Consider the following 19,053-nt stretch of genomic DNA (forward strand, 5'->3'; position numbering starts at 1 on the left):
AAAAATCTGTCAATGTGCCCTTGCGCAAGGCACTTAGCCCTAATTGCTCCTGTAAATTGCTCTGGATAAGACTGTCTGCTAAATTACAAAAAAAAATTTTTTTTTTGATCATACAAAAATCTCCAGGCTCATCCCTAAGCTTTTCATCAAAACACAGGCGGGGTGTCCGCTTTAATATAATATCATTAAGGATTCTACTCATTCATTTCTGAAGAAAAACACAAATGTGAAAAATGTATTGGTTGGCTATTCCGTTTAGCCACACAACTATCTTTATTTTACCCTTATTTTACCAGGTAAATTGACTGAGAACACATTCTCATTTACAGCAATGACCTGGGGAATATTTACAGGGGAGAGAAGGGGGGATGAATGAGCCAATTGTAAACTGGGGATGACTAGCTGACCGTGATGGTATGAGGGCCAGATTTGGGAATTTAGCCAGGACACTGGGGTTAACACCCCTACTCTTACGATAAGTGCCATGGGATCTTTAGTGACCACAGAGAGTCAGGACACCCGTTTAACGTCTCAATCCGAAAGACAGAACCCTACACAGGGCAATGTCCCCAATCATTGCCATGGGGCATTTGGGATATATATATATTTTTAGAGCAGAGGAAAGGGTGGCTCCTACTTGGCCTCCAACACCACCAATGGGTTTTTAATCTATTTGAGGCTGGAGCAAACAGGCTACATTTCCAGGACTGGGAAGTTACCATAGTTCATGTGTTACCATGGTTTCAGTCACCATTTTCGTTTTTGAGACATGAAGCAAGCTAATGGAGCCCATCTGTGTCGCATATGACAGAAAGACAAAACACACATCTTAGATCATTTAAGATAACTTTTGGGCACGCGTTGTAACATTGTATCTGGCTAAATCTTTCGGGAAATACAAGTCAATTGGCTATACCTATGACGCTACGAGGACAGAGAGTGTAGTAGAGAAAACGAGCTCCTATTGTTACAGGTAGAGAGATATATGAATTGATATACTGTGCTGTAAAATGATAACGGAGAGAAAGAGGGATATCTGATCATGTCCGTGTCAAGTGCATGTCCAAATAAATATTAACGACGTCTGGAATCCAACAGTTTCACTGCAATTATCAAACGGCAAGAGCCCGACAAAACGCCAAACCTCAACATGTCAAACCGGTACATGTCAACAGCTCGTAGGCACGGTTTAGCGGAGACGCATCTCTCGACGCCAGGTAGGTTAAACCTATCTTTATTTTCATGAAATAATTATTTTCACCCGACTTATGCCCGTCTTAACTGAAATGTTGCGCTTTCATTTTTCTAGGAGCTGCATCTGGCCAAATACACCAGGTGAGTGACAAAAAACAGGCTCATCACACCGCTTTTTCAATAAAAGCGAATGAAAGGCAGTGTAACGTTAATCTTAAACAATTCAATCTTCATTCTGATAAGCATTTTCTCAGTGTGCTAACAATTAGGGTGCAAAATTAGGATGCAAACTGGTAGCCAAAATGTTGCCAGTAATATATATATAAAAAGTATGGGATGCTCCATAAACAATTAAAGGGATCTCACAAATGTTTACATCCAAAGAACAATAAAAGTCTCTTGACTGAAACGGTGGTGTGCTGTCTTAGTTTGTGGAGCATCCAACATCAGTGTGATGGACTTTCCATTTTATTTATATATTTGTTCTCTCTCTGTGCACCTGTAAACACAAGAGCAGTTTAAAGTAGGGCTTTATAAAATAATAAGAATGAATAGTTATTATTTCTCAGATCTTGCTCCTGAATTCAAATGTTTTATTGCCCACAGGACTTCTATATCTCTCATCTGATTCGTCAACTTGAGGACTTGGACATGTCAAGTGGCGTCAGAGCACAGAAGGTGATAACTGTAAAAGTACTTACAATAGTTTAGACCATTTAGATGTACAGCATGTATGAGCAAGTCTAATCCATTTGAACTGTTCTGGATGTTTCCAGACAAGGAATTGTTACCGGTTGTGTGTGTGACCATTTCAACAAATTCCTTTGCTTTTAGCGTACTGTTGTTTTTAATGCCTTCAATAATACAAATTACTTTAAAATTAATTTAATACAATCATCTTTTTAATTTCTTAGATATTTCCATCAACACTCAATTCAAGTATCTACCTGACCACCTGCCATAGCCCATCAGAGTCTACATCAGTGTAAGTAGATAAATATTTTAAATGCCTGCTTTACTACCCTAACTTGGTGACAGCTGGGCTATTCACGGGCTGAATGAGATTTTCAGTGTGGGAATATTACTCCTCTGTATACCAGTCACCTGTATAGAGGACAATGGGATATTAAACAATGGGCCAGCCATTACCTTGATGGAGGGAAAATCAATCAGAAATGTATGCCAGCCCGTCTGACAGAATTTGGTGTCATGTTTGTTCTGCCGTCGCCAAAACACCGAACTTTAAATTGACTAGCTATTCATTGGAATCAATTTAAAAAAAAATGTTTTAAAATAATGTTGTGTATCCAAACTCAAATATTAGGTTACTTCACCCCCATTTCTTGATTATCAAAAAGGAATATTCCACTCAAAATATAACCAAACATGATTTACCATTTACCTTGGCTATAGTCAATCCACTAGGACAGATTTTAGGTATCCGCTTTGCTTCGATAAACTACTTAAAAACACCACGTGGTTGTCAGTATTACCAAAGGTGTAAATTAAAACACCTTTCAGGTTTACGGAGTTTGAAATTAAAATACGTGTTTTATGACATTATTAAGATCGCCATACTACTTATTTTTATTCCCTCTTATCTTTAGCCAGAGCCAATCACAGAGAGCCCAGTTCAGGATGATCCACAGACGTCCAACAATCAACATCCATCATCTCAACAGCAGGCTACGGCACCCGAGTTTCACCAAACATAACCAAGGGGAGGGCCGGGACACAAGCTGCAGTGAGTCTCTGTTGAAAATCACACCTGTCCAGGCGGCTTACACTATCAATTCGAGGGATAGGAGAAGGGCCAATGGGGAGAGGAGGGTAAAGACATTCTACTGTTGGGGCCCAATGAATGACAGAGCAGGGCTTGGGTCAGGAACCATCACCGATGGGTCAAAGCGAAACGGTAGCAGCACACCGGCAGACATCCACTCTGACGCCAGCGATCTATCCGACCAAGAGAAAGGGGGCGCCCAGGCCCACGAGTGGGTTACGCCCAAAGTAGAGCTCCGGTTGAGGCCTGAACCTTTCGACTTAGACCTGGACTCCGACTTGCACTTCTCGGAGTCGTCGGAGGCCCAGTCGCCATTTGCGGAGGTGCTCCCAGCATCTCTGAAAGTGCTGGATCTGACCCGGAGTCTGCCCAGCACGGCCGATTGGGAAAGTCGCCAGAGCCTGCACATGCGAGAGCCTTCATTGGTTGCCATCGTAAGCAGACTATCTGAGATGGAGGATCTGCAGGCGGCCACAGTACAGCGAGAGCTGACCAAAACGGGCCGGTGTCGGCCGGCGACGGCCATCAGCTTGACCAGGAGCACTTCTCGCTTGAGGAAAGCAGATTCAGTTGTGTCCAGTGTTACGGAACTGAGCCTGTCTCAAGACTCACGCACTAGGCCGACTTGTGCTCCTTACAAACAGAATCGCATCAGGGTGGGTGCAAGGCCACATACAGTCTTTAAGAGACCCTGTTCCAGCTCAGCCAAACTAAACAGGACAGAGACCCTTGTCCAGGTCCAGTCTTGGGGTGAGGGATCAACACCAAAACCTACAGGTTGCACCAAAATCAGAAAAGCCAAAGCTAACAAGAAAGGTACATTGACCTCCCACAGAGTGTCACCACCAAGCTCTGCAAAGAGAACTAAAGCCAGGGACTTGAGAAAAGCTTAACAAATTGGGGATTACACAGACTGCATTTAGAAAGCCTTTTCCTTTGACAGGGTGTTCCTGATCGCTGCACGATGTTCTCAAAGTAGAACATGACAGCTAAGTGAACTAGTGTACCAGTCAATGAATGTACAACATATCTCGTTAGACCTTACCTGAACCCTTTGGTGTCATGACGATATAACATGTCAAAGTTCAGGCAATGTTATCTACGTAGGTACTGGAAGCTAGTTGACTCGTGGGAGTTAGCATGCCTAAATAACACTATGTTCAGAGTTCAAATTATACAAACTCTTTGGGGTGTCAAAATCTTGACTATTTTCAGGGTGTCCTCACTGACTGTTTAAGTTCATATTCTAGCACCCCTTAAATTCAAACCATGGTTGAGTCATGTTTGTTTTAAGTCAGTTGTCATTAAGCAGACAGGCTAAGTCATGATTGTTTTTGTGACATCTTGTCATTATGGCAACACGATTAATGTAGGCTATGGCAGCGTCCAAGTAAACGGTTACCAAAGAAACTCAAAATCTTCAGATAGTCTGTGCCTATGTTTATTATATTAATACGCCAAATGAAAAATGAACACACGTTGTTATGTTCTCAAGGACAAAGCATGCACACTGATGTTATCATATCATAAGGAAACAGTAGTGTACAAGATTACATTGAATAAAGTGAAGGATGTAGACAAATGTGTTACATAACATTACATTTTTTTTTCTTTTTCTGTTGTAAAAGAGAAATATCCACAGGGGCTCATTCGTTGAACATCTTCCCTGGTCTCCAGTCTTACATGGGTACCAAAGCAGAAAGAGGAGACTGAAGGAACCAAGGCAGGGAAGAGAAGTTCTGACTTACCCTGAAAAACAAAAAAAACACAAAATTGCAATGTTACCAGTGATAACATGAATCTGGCCATATTTATCAATAACAAGAAAAAGTATTACCTTTATGGTTGATCACTTTGGCATAGATTTAGCCACATTATAACCAAAGTTCAATCGAACTAAATACAATTTATCATGATTTCCATATACTTTCTCAGAATCCATAAGTAAAAAAATCAGAGTTCATGAACAAATCTCAGTCTAATGGGTCCAAAATCTCACCCAATGTGTCTAATGCTGACTCATTACGATAACAACGTGTAATAGTGACTCATTACGATAACAACGTGTAATAGTGACTCATTACGATAACAACGTGTAATAGTGACTCATTACGATAACAACGTGTAATAGTGACTCATTACGATAACAACGTGTAATAGTGACTCATTACGATAACAACGTGTAATAGTGACTCATTACGATAACAACGTGTAATACCGACTCATTACGATAACAACGTGTAATAGTGACTCATTACGATAACAACGTGTAATACCGACTCATTACGATAACAGCGTGTAATACCGACTCATTACGATAACAACGTGTAATAGTGACTCATTACGATAACAACGTGTAATACCGACTCATTACGATAACAACGTGTAATAGTGACTCATTACGATAACGTGTAATACCGACTCATTACGATAACAACGTGTAATAGTGACTCATTACGATAACAACGTGTAATAGTGACTCATTACGATAACAACGTGTAATACCGACTCATTACGATAACAGCGTGTAATACAGACTCATTACGATAACAACGTGTAATAGTGACTCATTACGGTAACAACGTGTAATACTGACTCATTACGATAACAACGTGTAATACTGACTCATTACGATAACAACGTGCAATACTGACTCATTACGATAACAACGTGTAATAGTGACTCATTACGATAACAACGTGTAATAGTGACTCATTACAATAACAACGTGTAATAGTGACTCATTACGGTAACAACGTGTCTAACACCGACTCATTACGGTAACAACGTGTCTAACACCGACTCATTACGATAACAACGTGTCTAACACCGACTCATTACGGTAACAACGTCTAACACCGACTCATTACGGTAACAACGTGTCTAACACCGACTCATTACGGTAACAACGTGTCTAACACCGACACATTACGGTAACAACGTGTCTAACACTGACTCATAATAACTGAAGTAGTTACTGATAACATATTTGAAAAATGTCAGGTCATGACATGTCTACTAATAATTGACTTAGCAAAATGGCATCATCATACAATGCCCCCCCGTCTTCCTGCTTAGACATCAACGATGGAATAAAAATCTGCCAAGACTGCGACATTTGCCTCTTCCTAATTTGCGCCCTCCCTTGAGCTTTGCCCACATGGGGAAAAGCCGCAAGCGTCAGTCTCAGAAGATTTGAATGCTGTTGTTGATTTCTGTATGCAGGAATTTCCCCCGCTTTGTATGATGTTGTCATATTGATGAGTCCACCTTTACAAATACAGTAACTCTCTCCAGAACAGAAACCTTTGTCCAGAGGAGGTTCCTTGCGAGACTCTTCTCTAAAAGGGCGGCACCTAGAACATATAGAGAACAAATGAACAAGTATCTTGGTTCAACTTTGACAGTTACAAGTCAAGCTACCTGATGCCTGGTGGTTCAACTTTGACAGTTACAAGTCAAGCTACCTGACGCCTTGTGGTTCAACTTTGACAGTTACAAGTCAAGCTACCTGACGCCTTGTGGCAATCTGGAACCAGTTTAGAGCCATATGCGTAACCAAAACACACTCAGGTACATGTGCAGCTTGTAATGACACTTTGTTAACCAAAAAGTGTCTGTCATGTGTAGACGAATACAACGATAAATCCTTAACAGAGGAAACATTTGGAACCACAACTTTTTAATGGTCGAGTGTGGGTGAGCGTCTATGACAAATGCCTTCCCGGAAAACAGTAAGCAAAATGAATTCGCCATATTGTATTTTACATCACCCCCAGTGTTGTTGGCTTCTAGTATCTAATAACAAGCTGGAGCATCCCCAGGGAACATTAGTGTAGAGGTGCTGACTATCGGCAAATTAACTGGAAGCTATACAACTAAATAGAGTCGCTGGGAGTTATACGAGTTTACGACTATTTATTTCTATATCTTTACGGCTTTTAGTATCTACACATGCCATCAGAAATGACCTTGATAAGTGGCCTTGTGGAGGTCTTGTCTCTCTGAAAGGGGAGCCCGGCCTGGAGAAGGAAGTGCTGGACTCTTGTCTCGCTCTCAGCCACCACAGGAAACATCATTGTGGGGAAAAACAGCACAAACATCAGCGTCAGTGAAACAGCACACAAAATGTTGTCTTCTTCTGCTCCTTTGGTTTGAACTAAATCTAGCACGTGAGGGACGAATTCTAACTTTCGATCTGTACGTGTCAAGTTTTGGCGCACAGATCTCAAGTTTGGATTCCAGCCTAAAAGTTGCTGAACACCAAAGTATTCTTAGTTTAGGTTTGGCTTTAAAAAGAACGCATTTCAGTTCATTGTTGACACTTTATGTGGCCTGAACATTGGCATTTGTATGTAGGGAAGACATTTTATGGAAAAGGCATACATACTGCATTAGCTACTCATTTAGGCTGTTTTATTTCTGTTTTGGTCCTATAAGATCATCATTATATATATATATAACACCAAATAAAGTAGAGGCAATTACCGCTCATAACAAGCAGACTCAAAGCTCAGTGCAGGAATATCCCTGTATCAAAAGACACCATGGTCATACAAAACATGAAAACCAATGACAGATAACAGAGGGAAACGACACACTTTACATAGCCTTATTCTATTCTATTTTTTTTTTTTTTAAAGAGAACACACCTAGAAACAATTAACACATGCTTTTGTGTACATAGCAAGACTGCTATCCTCTAACACCGTAAAGGGAGCACAGAAAAAAAGGTATTCATTACACAGTAGAGCAAATAAAACATAGCTGTTGCATTAAGAGAAGTACACTGAAGGTGACAGCTTGTTGGATAAAGCCCCCCCCCCCCCCCCACCCCACACACACACACACAATTTTCTCTCTACAATTTAGATGCATGAGTGATTTTGGATTTTTTAAAATCCAATCTTTGCCATAGTGATTTGAATTATGCTTAAGAAATATATAGTTGTCTTATAGAAACCATATTTCTTGACATAACCATGTCTACAGGGACATCTGGCTAAAACCATGTGTAATATATAAAACACATAAACCATGAGGTAATAACCAGTTGAAGTTGATGAGTTTAGTTTTTTGTTTAGGAGGGTGGGGGAGATAGCTTACCTTCAATGTACTGTAAGTGGTATACAACCTGCTTTAAACATGAGGGGCCATCCCTGCAGGTGTGCTCAAGTAGAACCCAAGGACCCCCCCAACCGTTTGGGTTTTCGGCACTGACAGACCTACAGGCAGCAGCAGAACGGGCATGCGGACCAGGGCCTGCACAGACACCAGGATGTGGGGACAGGGTGGATGGGGGCTTTCAATACCTGGGGGAGACGCGGATATAGACATCATTTATGCTGGCCCTGCACCACATCACAGGTAACAGTAAGTCAAAGGAGCTGCCAAGGTTGCAGGAGTTTAGTCAACCCACTGTACAAACATCCCATTCAAAAGGGTAAGGGTATTGGGTTACCCTCCCTGCTTGTCACTGCCTTGGTAACTCATGAATGACCGTTAACTCAAAAACCCTTCCCAACAATCAGAATTAACATTTGACTAACCCAATCAGAATTAACATTTGACTAACCCAATCAGAATTAACATTTGACTAACCCAATCAGAATTAACATTTGACTAACCCAATCAGAATTAACATTTGACTAACCCAATCAGAATTAACATTTGACTAACCCAATCAGAATTAACATTTGACTAACCCAATCAGAATTAACATTTGACTAACCCTCCCCAATAATCAGAATTTACATTTTACTTAACCCAATCAGAATTCACTTTTTTTTTTTACAGCAAAAAATGTCATCCACCTTCAGTCACCTGCAAGGGGCCAATCAAAAAACGGAAGATCTGATTGGATGAAAGTCCAACTCGAGTGGCTTACTGTCCATGAGATAGAGGGCTTATAATGAGACAGAACTATCTGACTTGCAGGTATGCTGAAGAAACTGAACATATGCTATGCAGCAGGCATTCTGCTTGGAGCCCTACTATGGTTATTTATACAATCCAGAAGATCGATGAAAAACGGGAGAGAGTGTGTGTGTGGTTCAAACAGGGGAAGAAAGATAATACTACTTCCTCTCCATCAGCAGTGCCAGATGGGATGGGGGTCCAACCATAGTCAAACTAAGGACTCAGTACTGGTTGCAGCAATCAATGCATGACTGTGAGTGGATACAGTACGAAGTGGTCAGAAGATCTTCTCCTGGATGTAGGGGTGCTGCAGGGCCTGGTTGATGCTGATCCTCTTGGCCGGGTCCAGCATAAGTGTCTGGTCCAGCAGGTCCTTGAGCTGGGCCACCTTCTTGCGTTGGTCCTCGGGCAGACGCTGGCAGCCCACCATGTCAGCCAGCAGCTCCTTGGTGGGGTTGATGGTGCTCATCACTGTCACCTTCTCCTGTGAATGGGTGGGACAGAAGAAGAACAAGCGGGGGAGGGGGGAGAGCGATGGAGGGAGGGAGGGAGGACAGGAGGTAGAGTGAGAGAGAGAAAGAGTTGGGATGAGAAGCAGAACAGATAAGTGGTGTGGAGTTGGATGGGGCGGGGCAAGAGATCAGAGTCGAAAAAGACCCAGAGAGGAAAACAAAACGGTTTTAAAAGAAGGAGAGTAAAGGAGAGAGGAAAACAAAAACGATTTTAAAAGGAGAAATGAGTGAAGAAAACAAAGATGGTAGAGAGAAAATTAGCAGAGATATGGAAGGGGGGGTGGAATAGGAGGAAAAGGAGAATGAAAAGAGGGGGAGAGAAAGAGGGAGAAAAAGAGTGGGAGAAAGAGGGGGGGGGGGGGGTGGAAAAGGAGTAAGGACAGAAGGCAAGAGCAATGACACCATAGAGATGAGATGGACATAAATCGATACATCATATCATTTGGGGTTCGTTTAACTTTTTTGCAGATCACAAGGTTTTCGAGTCATCCTCAGAAAAGTAGAGTCCTTAAAAATAGACACATGGCTTAGCTTACTATCCTCCATTAACATTCCCACTGAGACAATATGAGAGAAAACAACAACCTCCTACCCTTTCAGTAACTCTGTCTACTTCGGTGTACAGGAAGTTGAGGTTCTGGTCAAAGTGCTGGTCCTTGAACACGCCTTTCCTGATCATCTGTGCAGGATAGAAAGATAATAGTTGGGGGGTCAATTCCATTTCAAATGATTCCATTCAGGAACTAACCAGAAACTCAAGAGTTTAGATTCTTCAGATAAAAAAAAATTTGAATTTCAATAACACTTCTGAATAAATTGTTTTTCTGCTGTAAAATGTCCCTTAGCAGGGTGAAGGGAGAGTTTCTGGATGGACCCTACAGTACAGTTAAATGTCCCTTAGCAGGGTGAAGGGAGAGTTTCTGGATGGACCCTACAGTACAGTTAAATGTCCCGTAGCAGGGTGAAGGGAGAGTTTCTGGATGGACCCTACAGTACAGTTAAATGTCCCGTAGCAGGGTGAAGGGAGAGTTTCTGGATGGACCCTACAGTACAGTTAAATGTCCCGTAGCAGGGTGAAGGGAGAGTTTCTGGATGGACCCTACAGTACAGTTAAATGTCCCTTAGCAGGGTGAAGGGAGAGTTTCTGGATGGACCCTACAGTACAGTTAAATGTCCCGTAGCAGGGTGAAGGGAGAGTTTCTGGATGGACCCTACAGTACAGTTAAATGTCCCTTAGCAGGGTGAAGGGAGAGTTTCTGGATGGACCCTACAGTACAGTTAAATGTCCCGTAGCAGGGTGAAGGGAGAGTTTCTGGATGGACCCTACAGTACAGTTAAATGTCCCGTAGCAGGGTGAAGGGAGAGTTTCTGGATGGACCCTACAGTACAGTTAAATGTCTCGTAGCAGGGTGAAGGGAGTGTTTCTGGATGGACCCTACAGTACAGTTAAATGTCCCGTAGCAGGGTGAAGGGAGAGTTTCTGGATGGACCCTACAGTACAGTTAAATGTCCCGTAGCAGGGTGAAGGGAGAGTTTCTGGATGGACCCTACAGTACAGTTAAATGTCCCTTAGCAGGGTGAAGGGAGAGTTTCTGGATGGACCCTACAGTACAGTTAAATGTCCCGTAGCAGGGTGAAGGGAGAGTTTCTGGATGGACCCTACAGTACAGTTAAATGTCCCGTAGCAGGGTGAAGGGAGAGTTTCTGGATGGACCCTACAGTACAGTTAAATGTCCCTTAGCAGGGTGAAGGGAGAGTTTCTGGATGGACCCTACAGTACAGTTAAATGTCCCTTAGCAGGGTGAAGGGAGAGTTTCTGGATGGACCCTACAGTACAGTTAAATGTCCCTTAGCAGGGTGAAGGGAGAGTTTCTGGATGGACCCTACAGTACAGTTAAATGTCCCGTAGCAGGGTGAAGGGAGAGTTTCTGGATGGACCCTACAGTACAGTTAAATGTCCCGTAGCAGGGTGAAGGGAGAGTTTCTGGATGGACCCTACAGTACAGTTAAATGTCCCTTAGCAGGGTGAAGGGAGAGTTTCTGGATGGACCCTACAGTACAGTTAAATGTCCCTTAGCAGGGTGAAGGGAGAGTTTCTGGATGGACCCTACAGTACAGTTAAATGTCCCTTAGCAGGGTGAAGGGAGAGTTTCTGGATGGACCCTACAGTACAGTTAAATGTCCCGTAGCAGGGTGAAGGGAGAGTTTCTGGATGGACCCTACAGTACAGTTAAATGTCCCGTAGCAGGGTGAAGGGAGTGTTTCTGGATGGACCCTACAGTACAGTTAAATGTCCCGTAGCAGGGTGAAGGGAGAGTTTCTGGATGGACCCTACAGTACAGTTAAATGTCCCGTAGCAGGGTGAAGGGAGAGTTTCTGGATGGACCCTACAGTACAGTTAAATGTCCCTTAGCAGGGTGAAGGGAGAGTTTCTGGATGGACCCTACAGTACAGTTAAATGTCCCGTAGCAGGGTGAAGGGAGAGTTTCTGGATGGACCCTACAGTACAGTTAAATGTCCCGTAGCAGGGTGAAGGGAGTGTTTCTGGATGGACCCTACAGTACAGTTAAATGTCCCGTAGCAGGGTGAAGGGAGAGTTTCTGGATGGACCCTACAGTACAGTTAAATGTCCCTTAGCAGGGTGAAGGGAGAGTTTCTGGATGGACCCTACAGTACAGTTAAATGTCCCGTAGCAGGGTGAAGGGAGAGTTTCTGGATGGACCCTACAGTACAGTTAAATGTCCCGTAGCAGGGTGAAGGGAGAGTTTCTGGATGGACCCTACAGTACAGTTAAATGTCCCGTAGCAGGGTGAAGGGAGAGTTTCTGGATGGACCCTACAGTACAGTTAAATGTCCCTTAGCAGGGTGAAGGGAGAGTTTCTGGATGGACCCTACAGTACAGTTAAATGTCCCTTAGCAGGGTGAAGGGAGAGTTTCTGGATGGACCCTACAGTACAGTTAAATGTCCCGTAGCAGGGTGAAGGGAGAGTTTCTGGATGGACCCTACAGTAGAGTTAAATGTCCCTTAGCAGGGTGAAGGGAGAGTTTCTGGATGGACCCTACAGTACAGTTAAATGTCCCGTAGCAGGGTGAAGGGAGAGTTTCTGGATGGACCCTACAGTAGAGTTAAATGTCCCTTAGCAGGGTGAAGGGAGAGTTTCTGGATGGACCCTACAGTACAGTTAAATGTCCCGTAGCAGGGTGAAGGGAGAGTTTCTGGATGGACCCTACAGTACAGTTAAATGTCCCTTAGCAGGGTGAAGGGAGAGTTTCTGGATGGACCCTACAGTACAGTTAAATGTCCCTTAGCAGGGTGAAGGGAGAGTTTCTGGATGGACCCTACAGTACAGTTAAATGTCCCGTAGCAGGGTGAAGGGAGAGTTTCTGGATGGACCCTACAGTACAGTTAAATGTCCCGTAGCAGGGTGAAGGGAGTGTTTCTGTGGTTGGTGGATTTTGGTCTGACCTTGTTGGGCATCTTGCCCTTGAGGTCCATGGCGAGCTTGATCATGTGGTTGTTGGTTTTCCCTGGGAAAAGGATCTTGCCCGTGTACAGCTCATACAGAGTGCAGCCAACGGACCACATGTCGATGCCGTGGTCGTAAAGCTTCCCGATGACTGCAAGGACAGATAAAGGCTTTAGGAGACTTGGGTCAAACTATGGAAAATTAGTATGTTTGATGAGCGTTGTGTTCATAAGGGCACACCGTTTTCAAAAAGATTCAAAACATTTTATAATGGGGGGGGGGGGGGGGGGGGAGTAGCCCCCTCCCTATTTTACGCAGTTTTTCATTCCGTTTGGCGAGTACTAAACACGACAGTTGAATATTTTCCCTTCAAGTTAAGACCTACAGCAGTGTTCTCCAACTGGTCGCGGAGAGCTGCTGCACTAATTCAACCAATCAAGGACTTGATGAGCAGGTGATTAGTTGAATATAACTGGGCTGGAGAAAAAGCCTGAACCCAGTAGCTCTCCAGGTCAAGGGTCGTGACAGGATAAAAATGAAAAAAAAGAACAGGAGGAGAAGAACACAAAAAGAGAAGAGTAGGAAAAGACAAGAAGAGAGGAGTCTCACTAATCTCCGGCGCCCTGTAGAACCGGCTAACCAGGTAGGGAGTGATGTCATTCTCTGCCACGTGCGACGCTGAACCAAAGTCGCAGAGCTTGAGGATGGTTTTCGACTCGTTCACCTGTTGAAAACAAACCAATAAAAAAAAATATATATATATATGCCACTTGACCTATATAAAAACTCCAGCCAACAGGTTTAAAAAGATCAAAGGTGACATCAAAGCCCTGTCAAACAGCACATTGTTCACACTGGGTGGGTTCAATTAGCCCCGTGAAATAGCATATTGTTCACACTGGGTGGGTTCAATTAGACTGAACTGAGGTCCACTCCCGTCATGTGACGGGGAGAAACTGTAAGGGTAGAGTGCCCTGATAAAAACTGACAGTTATCTCCACAAGCGGGTCATAATACCAACAAGGCATCATATCATGATGGATCGTTTGGAAATATACAACCTGCTATTAAAACATTAATTCTCCATTAAATGTTTGTTAAAATCTTCTCTCTGGGGGCTATGGTGGGTTAGTGGTGACTCTCTCTGGGGACTACGGTGGGTTAGAGAAGACTCTCTCTCTGGGGACTACGGTGGGTTAGAGGTGACTGTCTCTCTCTGGGGACTACGGTGGGTTAGAGGTGACTGTCTCTCTCTGGGGACTACGGTGGGTTAGAGGTGACTGTCTCTCTCTGGGGACTACGGTGGGTTAGAGGTGACTGTCTCTCTCTGGGGGCTACGGTGGGTTAGAGATGACTGTCTCTCTCTGGGGACTACGGTGGGATAGAGGTGACAGTCTCTCTCTGGGGGCTACGGTGGGTTAGAGATGACTGTCTCTCTCTGGGGACTACGGTGGGATAGAGGTGACAGTCTCTCTCTGGGGACTACGGTGGGTTAGAGGTGACTCTCTCTCTGGGGACTACGGTGGGTTAGAGGTGACTGTCTCTCTGGGGACTACGGTGGGTTAGAGGTGACAGTCTCTCTCTGGGGGCTACGGTGGGTTAGAGGTGACTCTCTCTCTGGGGACTACGGTGGGTTAGAGAAGACTCTCTCTCTGGGGACTACGGTGGGTTAGAGGTGACTGTCTCTGGGGGCTACGGTGGGTTAGAGGTGACTCTCTCCGGGGGCTACGGTGGGTTAGAGGTGACTGTCTCTCTCTGGGGACTACGTTGGGTTAGAGGTGACTCTCTCTCTGGGGGCTACGGTGGGTTAGAGGTGACTGTCTCTCTCTGGGGGCTACGGTGGGTTAGAGATGACTGTCTCTGGGGACTACGGTGGGTGACTGTCTCTCTCTGGGGACTACGGTGGGTTAGAGATGACTGTCTCTCTGGGGACTACGGTGGGTTAGAGGTGACTGTCTCTCTCTGGGGACTACGGTGGGTTAGAGGTGACTCTCTCTGGGGGCTACGGTGGGTTAGAGGTGACTGTCTCTCTGGGGACTACGGTGGGTTAGAGGTGACTGTCTCTCTCTGGGGACTACGGTGGGTTAGAGATGACTGTCTCTGGGGACTACGGTGGGTGACTGTCTCTCTCTGGGGAATACGGTGGGTTAGAGGTGACTGTCTCTCTCTGGGGGCTACGGTGGGTTAGAGGTGACTGTCTCTGGGGACTACGGTGGGTTAGAGGTGACTCTCTCTCTCTGGGGACTATGGTGGGTTAGAGGTGACTGTCTCTCTCTGGGGACTACGGTGGGTTAGAGGTGACTGTCTCTCTCTGGGGACTACGGTGGGTTAGAGGTGACTGTCTCTCTCTGGGGACTACGGTGGGTTAGAGGTGACTGTCTCTCTCTGGGGACTACGGTGGGTTAGAGGTGACTGTCTCTCTCTGGGGACTACGGTGGGTTAGAGGTGACTGTCTCTCTCTGGGGACTACGGTGGGTTAGAGGTGACTGTCTCTCTCTGGGGACTACGGTGGGTTAGAGGTGACTGTCTCTCTCTGGGGACTACGGTGGGTTAGAGGTGACAGTCTCTCTCTGGGGACTACGGTGGGTTAGAGAAGACTCTCTCTCTGGGGACTACGGTGGGTTAGAGAAGACTCTCTCTCTGGGGACTACGGTGGGTTAGAGGTGACTGTCTCTCTGGGGACTACGGTGGGTTAGAGGTGACTCTCTCTGGGGGCTACGGTGGGTTAGAGGTGACTCTCTCTCTGGGGGCTACGGTGGGTTAGAGGTGACTGTCTCTCTCTGGGGGCTACGGTGGGTTAGAGGTGACTGTCTCTCTGGGGGCTACGGTGGGTTAGAGGTGACTCTCTCTCTGGGGGCTACGGTGGGTTAGAGGTGACTCTCTCTCTGGGGGCTACGTTGGGTTAGAGGTGACTGTCTCTCTGGGGACTACGGTGGGTTAGAGATGACTGTGTCTCTCTGGGGGCTACGGTGGGTTAGAGGTGACTGTCTCTCTCTGGGGACTACGGTGGGTTAGAGGTGACTCTCTCTCTGGGGACTACGGTGGGTTAGAGGTGACTCTCTCTCTGGGGGCTACGGTGGGTTAGAGGTAACTGTCTCTGGGGCTACGGTGGGTTAGAGGTGACTGTCTCTCTCTGGGGGCTACGGTGGTTTAGAGCAGACTGTCTCTCTGGGGGCTACGGTGGGTTAGAGGTGACTGTCTCTCTGGGGGCTACGGTGGGTTAGAGGTGACTGTCTCTCTGGGGGCTACGGTGGGTTAGAGGTGACTCTCTCTCTGGGGGCTACGGTGGGTTAGAGGTGACAGTCTCTCTCTGGGGGCTACGGTGGGTTAGAGATGACTGTCTCTCTGGGGACTACGGTGGGTTAGAGGTGACTGTCTCTGGGGACTACGGTGGGTGACTGTCTCTCTGGGGGCTACGGTGGGTTAGAGATGACTGTCTCTCTGGGGACTACGGTGGGTTAGAGGTGACTGTCTCTCTGGGGACTATGGTGGGTTAGAGGTGACTGTCTCTCTCTGGGGACTACGGTGGGTTAGAGGTGACTCTCTCTGGGGGCTACGGTGGGTTAGAGGTGACTGTCTCTCTGGGGACTACGTTGGGTTAGAGGTGACTGTCTCTCTCTGGGGACTACGGTGGGTTAGAGGTGACTGTCTCTCTCTGGGGACTACGGTGGGTTAGAGGTGACTGTCTCTCTGGGGGCTACGGTAGGTTAGAGGTGACTGTCTCTCTGGGGACTACGGTGGGTTAGAGGTGACTGTCTCTCTCTGGGGACTACGGTGGGTTAGAGGTGACTGTCTCTGGGGGCTACGGTGGGTTAGAGGTGACTGTCTCTCTCTGGGGACTACGGTGGGTTACAGGTGACTGTCTCTCTCTGGGGACTACGGTGGGTTAGAGGTGACTGTCTCTCTCTGGGGACTACGGTGGGTTAGAGGTGACTGTCTCTGGGGGCTACGGTGGGTTAGAGATGACTGTCTCTCTGGGGACTACGGTGGGTTAGAGGTGACTGTCTCTGGGGACTACGGTGGGTGACTGTCTCTCTGGGGACTACGGTGGGTTAGAGGTGACTGTCTCTCTCTCTGGGGGCTACGGTGGGTTAGAGATGACTGTCTCTCTGGGGACTACGGTGGGTTAGAGGTGACTGTCTCTCTCTGGGGACTACGGTGGGTTAGAGGTGACTCTCTCTCTGGGGGCTACGGTGGGTTAGAGATGACTCTCTCTGGGGGCTACGGTGGGTTAGAGGTGACTCTCTCTCTGGGGGCTACGGTGGGTTAGAGGTGACTGTCTCTCTCTGGGGACTACGGTGGGTTAGAGGTGACTGTCTCTCTCTGGGGACTACGGTGGGTTAGAGGTGACTGTCTCTCTGGGGGCTACGGTGGGTTAGAGGTGACTGTCTCTCTGGGGACTACGGTGGGTTAGAGGTGACTGTCTCTCTCTGGGGACTACGGTGGGTTAGAACTGACTGTCTCTGGGGGCTACGGTGGGTTAGAGGTGACTGTCTCTCTCTGGGGACTACGGTGGGTTACAGGTGACTGTCTCTCTCTGGGGACTACGGTGGGTTAGAGGTGACTGTCTCTCTCTGGGGACTACGGTGGGTTAGAGGTGACTGTCTCTGGGGGCTACGGTGGGTTAGAGGTGACTGTCTCTCTCTGGGGACTACGGTGGGTTACAGGTGACTCTCTCTCTGGGGGCTACGGTGGGTTAGAGGTGACTGTCTCTCTCTGGGGGCTACGTTGGGTTAGAGGTGACTCTCTCTCTGGGGGCTACAGTGTGTTACAGGTGACTGTCTCTCTCTGGGGACTACGGTGGGTTACAGGTGACTGTCTCTCTCTGGGGACTACGGTGGGTTAGAGGTGACTGTCTCTCTCTGGGGACTACGGTGGGTTAGAGGTGACTGTCTCTCTCTGGGGACTACGGTGGGTTAGAGGTGACTCTCTCTCTGGGGGCTACGGTGGGTTAGAGGTGACTGTCTCTCTCTCTGGGGGCTACGGTGGGTTAGAGATGACTGTCTCTCTGGGGACTACGGTGGGTTAGAGGTGACTGTCTCTCTCTGGGGACTACGGTGGGTTAGAGGTGACTCTCTCTCTGGGGGCTACGGTGGGTTAGAGATGACTCTCTCTGGGGGCTACGGTGGGTTAGAGATGACTCTCTCTGGGGGCTACGGTGGGTTAGAGGTGACTGTCTCTCTGGGGACTACGGTGGTTTAGAGGTGACTGTCTCTCTCTGGGGACTACGGTGGGTTAGAGGTGACTGTCTCTCTGGGGGCTACGGTGGGTTAGAGGTGACTGTCTCTCTGGGGACTACGGTGGGTTAGAGGTGACTGTCTCTCTCTGGGGACTACGGTGGGTTAGAACTGACTGTCTCTGGGGGCTACGGTGGGTTAGAGGTGACTGTCTCTCTGGGGACTACGGTGGGTTAGAGGTGACTGTCTCTCTCTGGGGACTACGGTGGGTTAGAGGTGACTGTCTCTCTCTGGGGACTACGGTGGGTTAGAGGTGACTGTCTCTGGGGGCTACGGTGGGTTAGAGGTGACTGTCTCTGGGGGCTACGGTGGGTTACAGGTGACTGTCTCTCTCTGGGGACTACGGTGGGTTAGAGGTGACTGTCTCTCTCTGGGGACTACGGTGGGTTAGAGGTGACTGTCTCTGGGGGCTACGGTGGGTTAGAGATGACTGTCTCTCTGGGGACTACGGTGGGTTAGAGGTGACTGTCTCTGGGGACTACGGTGGGTGACTGTCTCTCTGGGGACTACGGTGGGTTAGAGGTGACTGTCTCTCTCTCTGGGGGCTACGGTGGGTTAGAGATGACTGTCTCTCTGGGGACTACGGTGGGTTAGAGGTGACTGTCTCTCTCTGGGGACTACGGTGGGTTAGAGGTGACTCTCTCTCTGGGGGCTACGGTGGGTTAGAGATGACTCTCTGGGGGCTACGGTGGGTTAGAGGTGACTCTCTCTCTGGGGGCTACGGTGGGTTAGAGGTGACTGTCTCTCTGGGGACTACGTTGGGTTAGAGGTGACTGTCTCTCTCTGGGGACTACGGTGGGTTAGAGGTGACTGTCTCTCTCTGGGGACTACGGTGGGTTAGAGGTGACTGTCTCTCTGGGGGCTACGGTGGGTTAGAGGTGACTGTCTCTCTGGGGACTACGGTGGGTTAGAGGTGACTGTCTCTCTCTGGGGACTACGGT

The 19,053-nt window shown here is 47.0% G+C and overlaps 2 protein-coding genes across 7 annotated transcripts in view; one reads left to right on the forward strand and one right to left on the reverse strand.

Moving 5' to 3' along the window:
- Positions 1-620: 620 nt before the first annotated feature.
- On the forward strand, positions 621-4,559 carry LOC109871595 (uncharacterized). Its single transcript, XM_020462502.2, has 5 exons — positions 621-1,217; positions 1,310-1,335; positions 1,801-1,872; positions 2,109-2,179; positions 2,802-4,559. Exons 1-5 carry the CDS (start codon positions 1,151-1,153, stop codon positions 3,868-3,870), a joined length of 1,305 nt encoding a protein of 434 aa, XP_020318091.2. The 5' UTR covers positions 621-1,150; the 3' UTR covers positions 3,871-4,559.
- prpf4ba (pre-mRNA processing factor 4Ba) overlaps positions 4,403-19,053 on the reverse strand; it is a 44,646-nt gene continuing 29,995 nt past the window's right edge. For 2 of the 6 annotated variants that reach the window (XM_031806847.1, XM_031806845.1), the window contains exons 12-15: positions 13,485-13,599; positions 12,875-13,026; positions 10,001-10,087; positions 4,403-9,380 (exon numbers count right to left, since the gene is read on the reverse strand). In XM_031806847.1, the coding sequence (XP_031662707.1) occupies positions 9,174-9,380; positions 10,001-10,087; positions 12,875-13,026; positions 13,485-13,599 (561 nt within the window). In that variant the 3' untranslated portion in view covers positions 4,403-9,173. The remainder of the gene's footprint in view (positions 9,381-10,000; positions 10,088-12,874; positions 13,027-13,484; positions 13,600-19,053) is intronic. The other 4 variants (XR_004205776.1, XR_004205775.1, XR_004205778.1 and 1 more) reach the window with 4 other exon arrangements.

This window comes from Oncorhynchus kisutch, linkage group LG27 (genome assembly GCF_002021735.2).
Source record: "Oncorhynchus kisutch isolate 150728-3 linkage group LG27, Okis_V2, whole genome shotgun sequence".
In the NCBI taxonomy this organism is placed as follows: domain Eukaryota; kingdom Metazoa; phylum Chordata; class Actinopteri; order Salmoniformes; family Salmonidae; genus Oncorhynchus; species Oncorhynchus kisutch.

Excerpts from the sequence above, each read along its gene's own strand:
- LOC109871595 (XM_020462502.2), top strand. The coding sequence starts at position 1,151 with ATGTCAAACCGGTACATGTCAACAGCTCGTAGGCACGGTTTAGCGGAG. Across the intron at positions 1,218-1,309 it reads GACGCATCTCTCGACGCCAG|GAGCTGCATCTGGCCAAATA; the intron begins GTAGGTTAAACC and ends TCATTTTTCTAG. Across the intron at positions 1,873-2,108 it reads GTGGCGTCAGAGCACAGAAG|ATATTTCCATCAACACTCAA; the intron begins GTGATAACTGTA and ends TTAATTTCTTAG.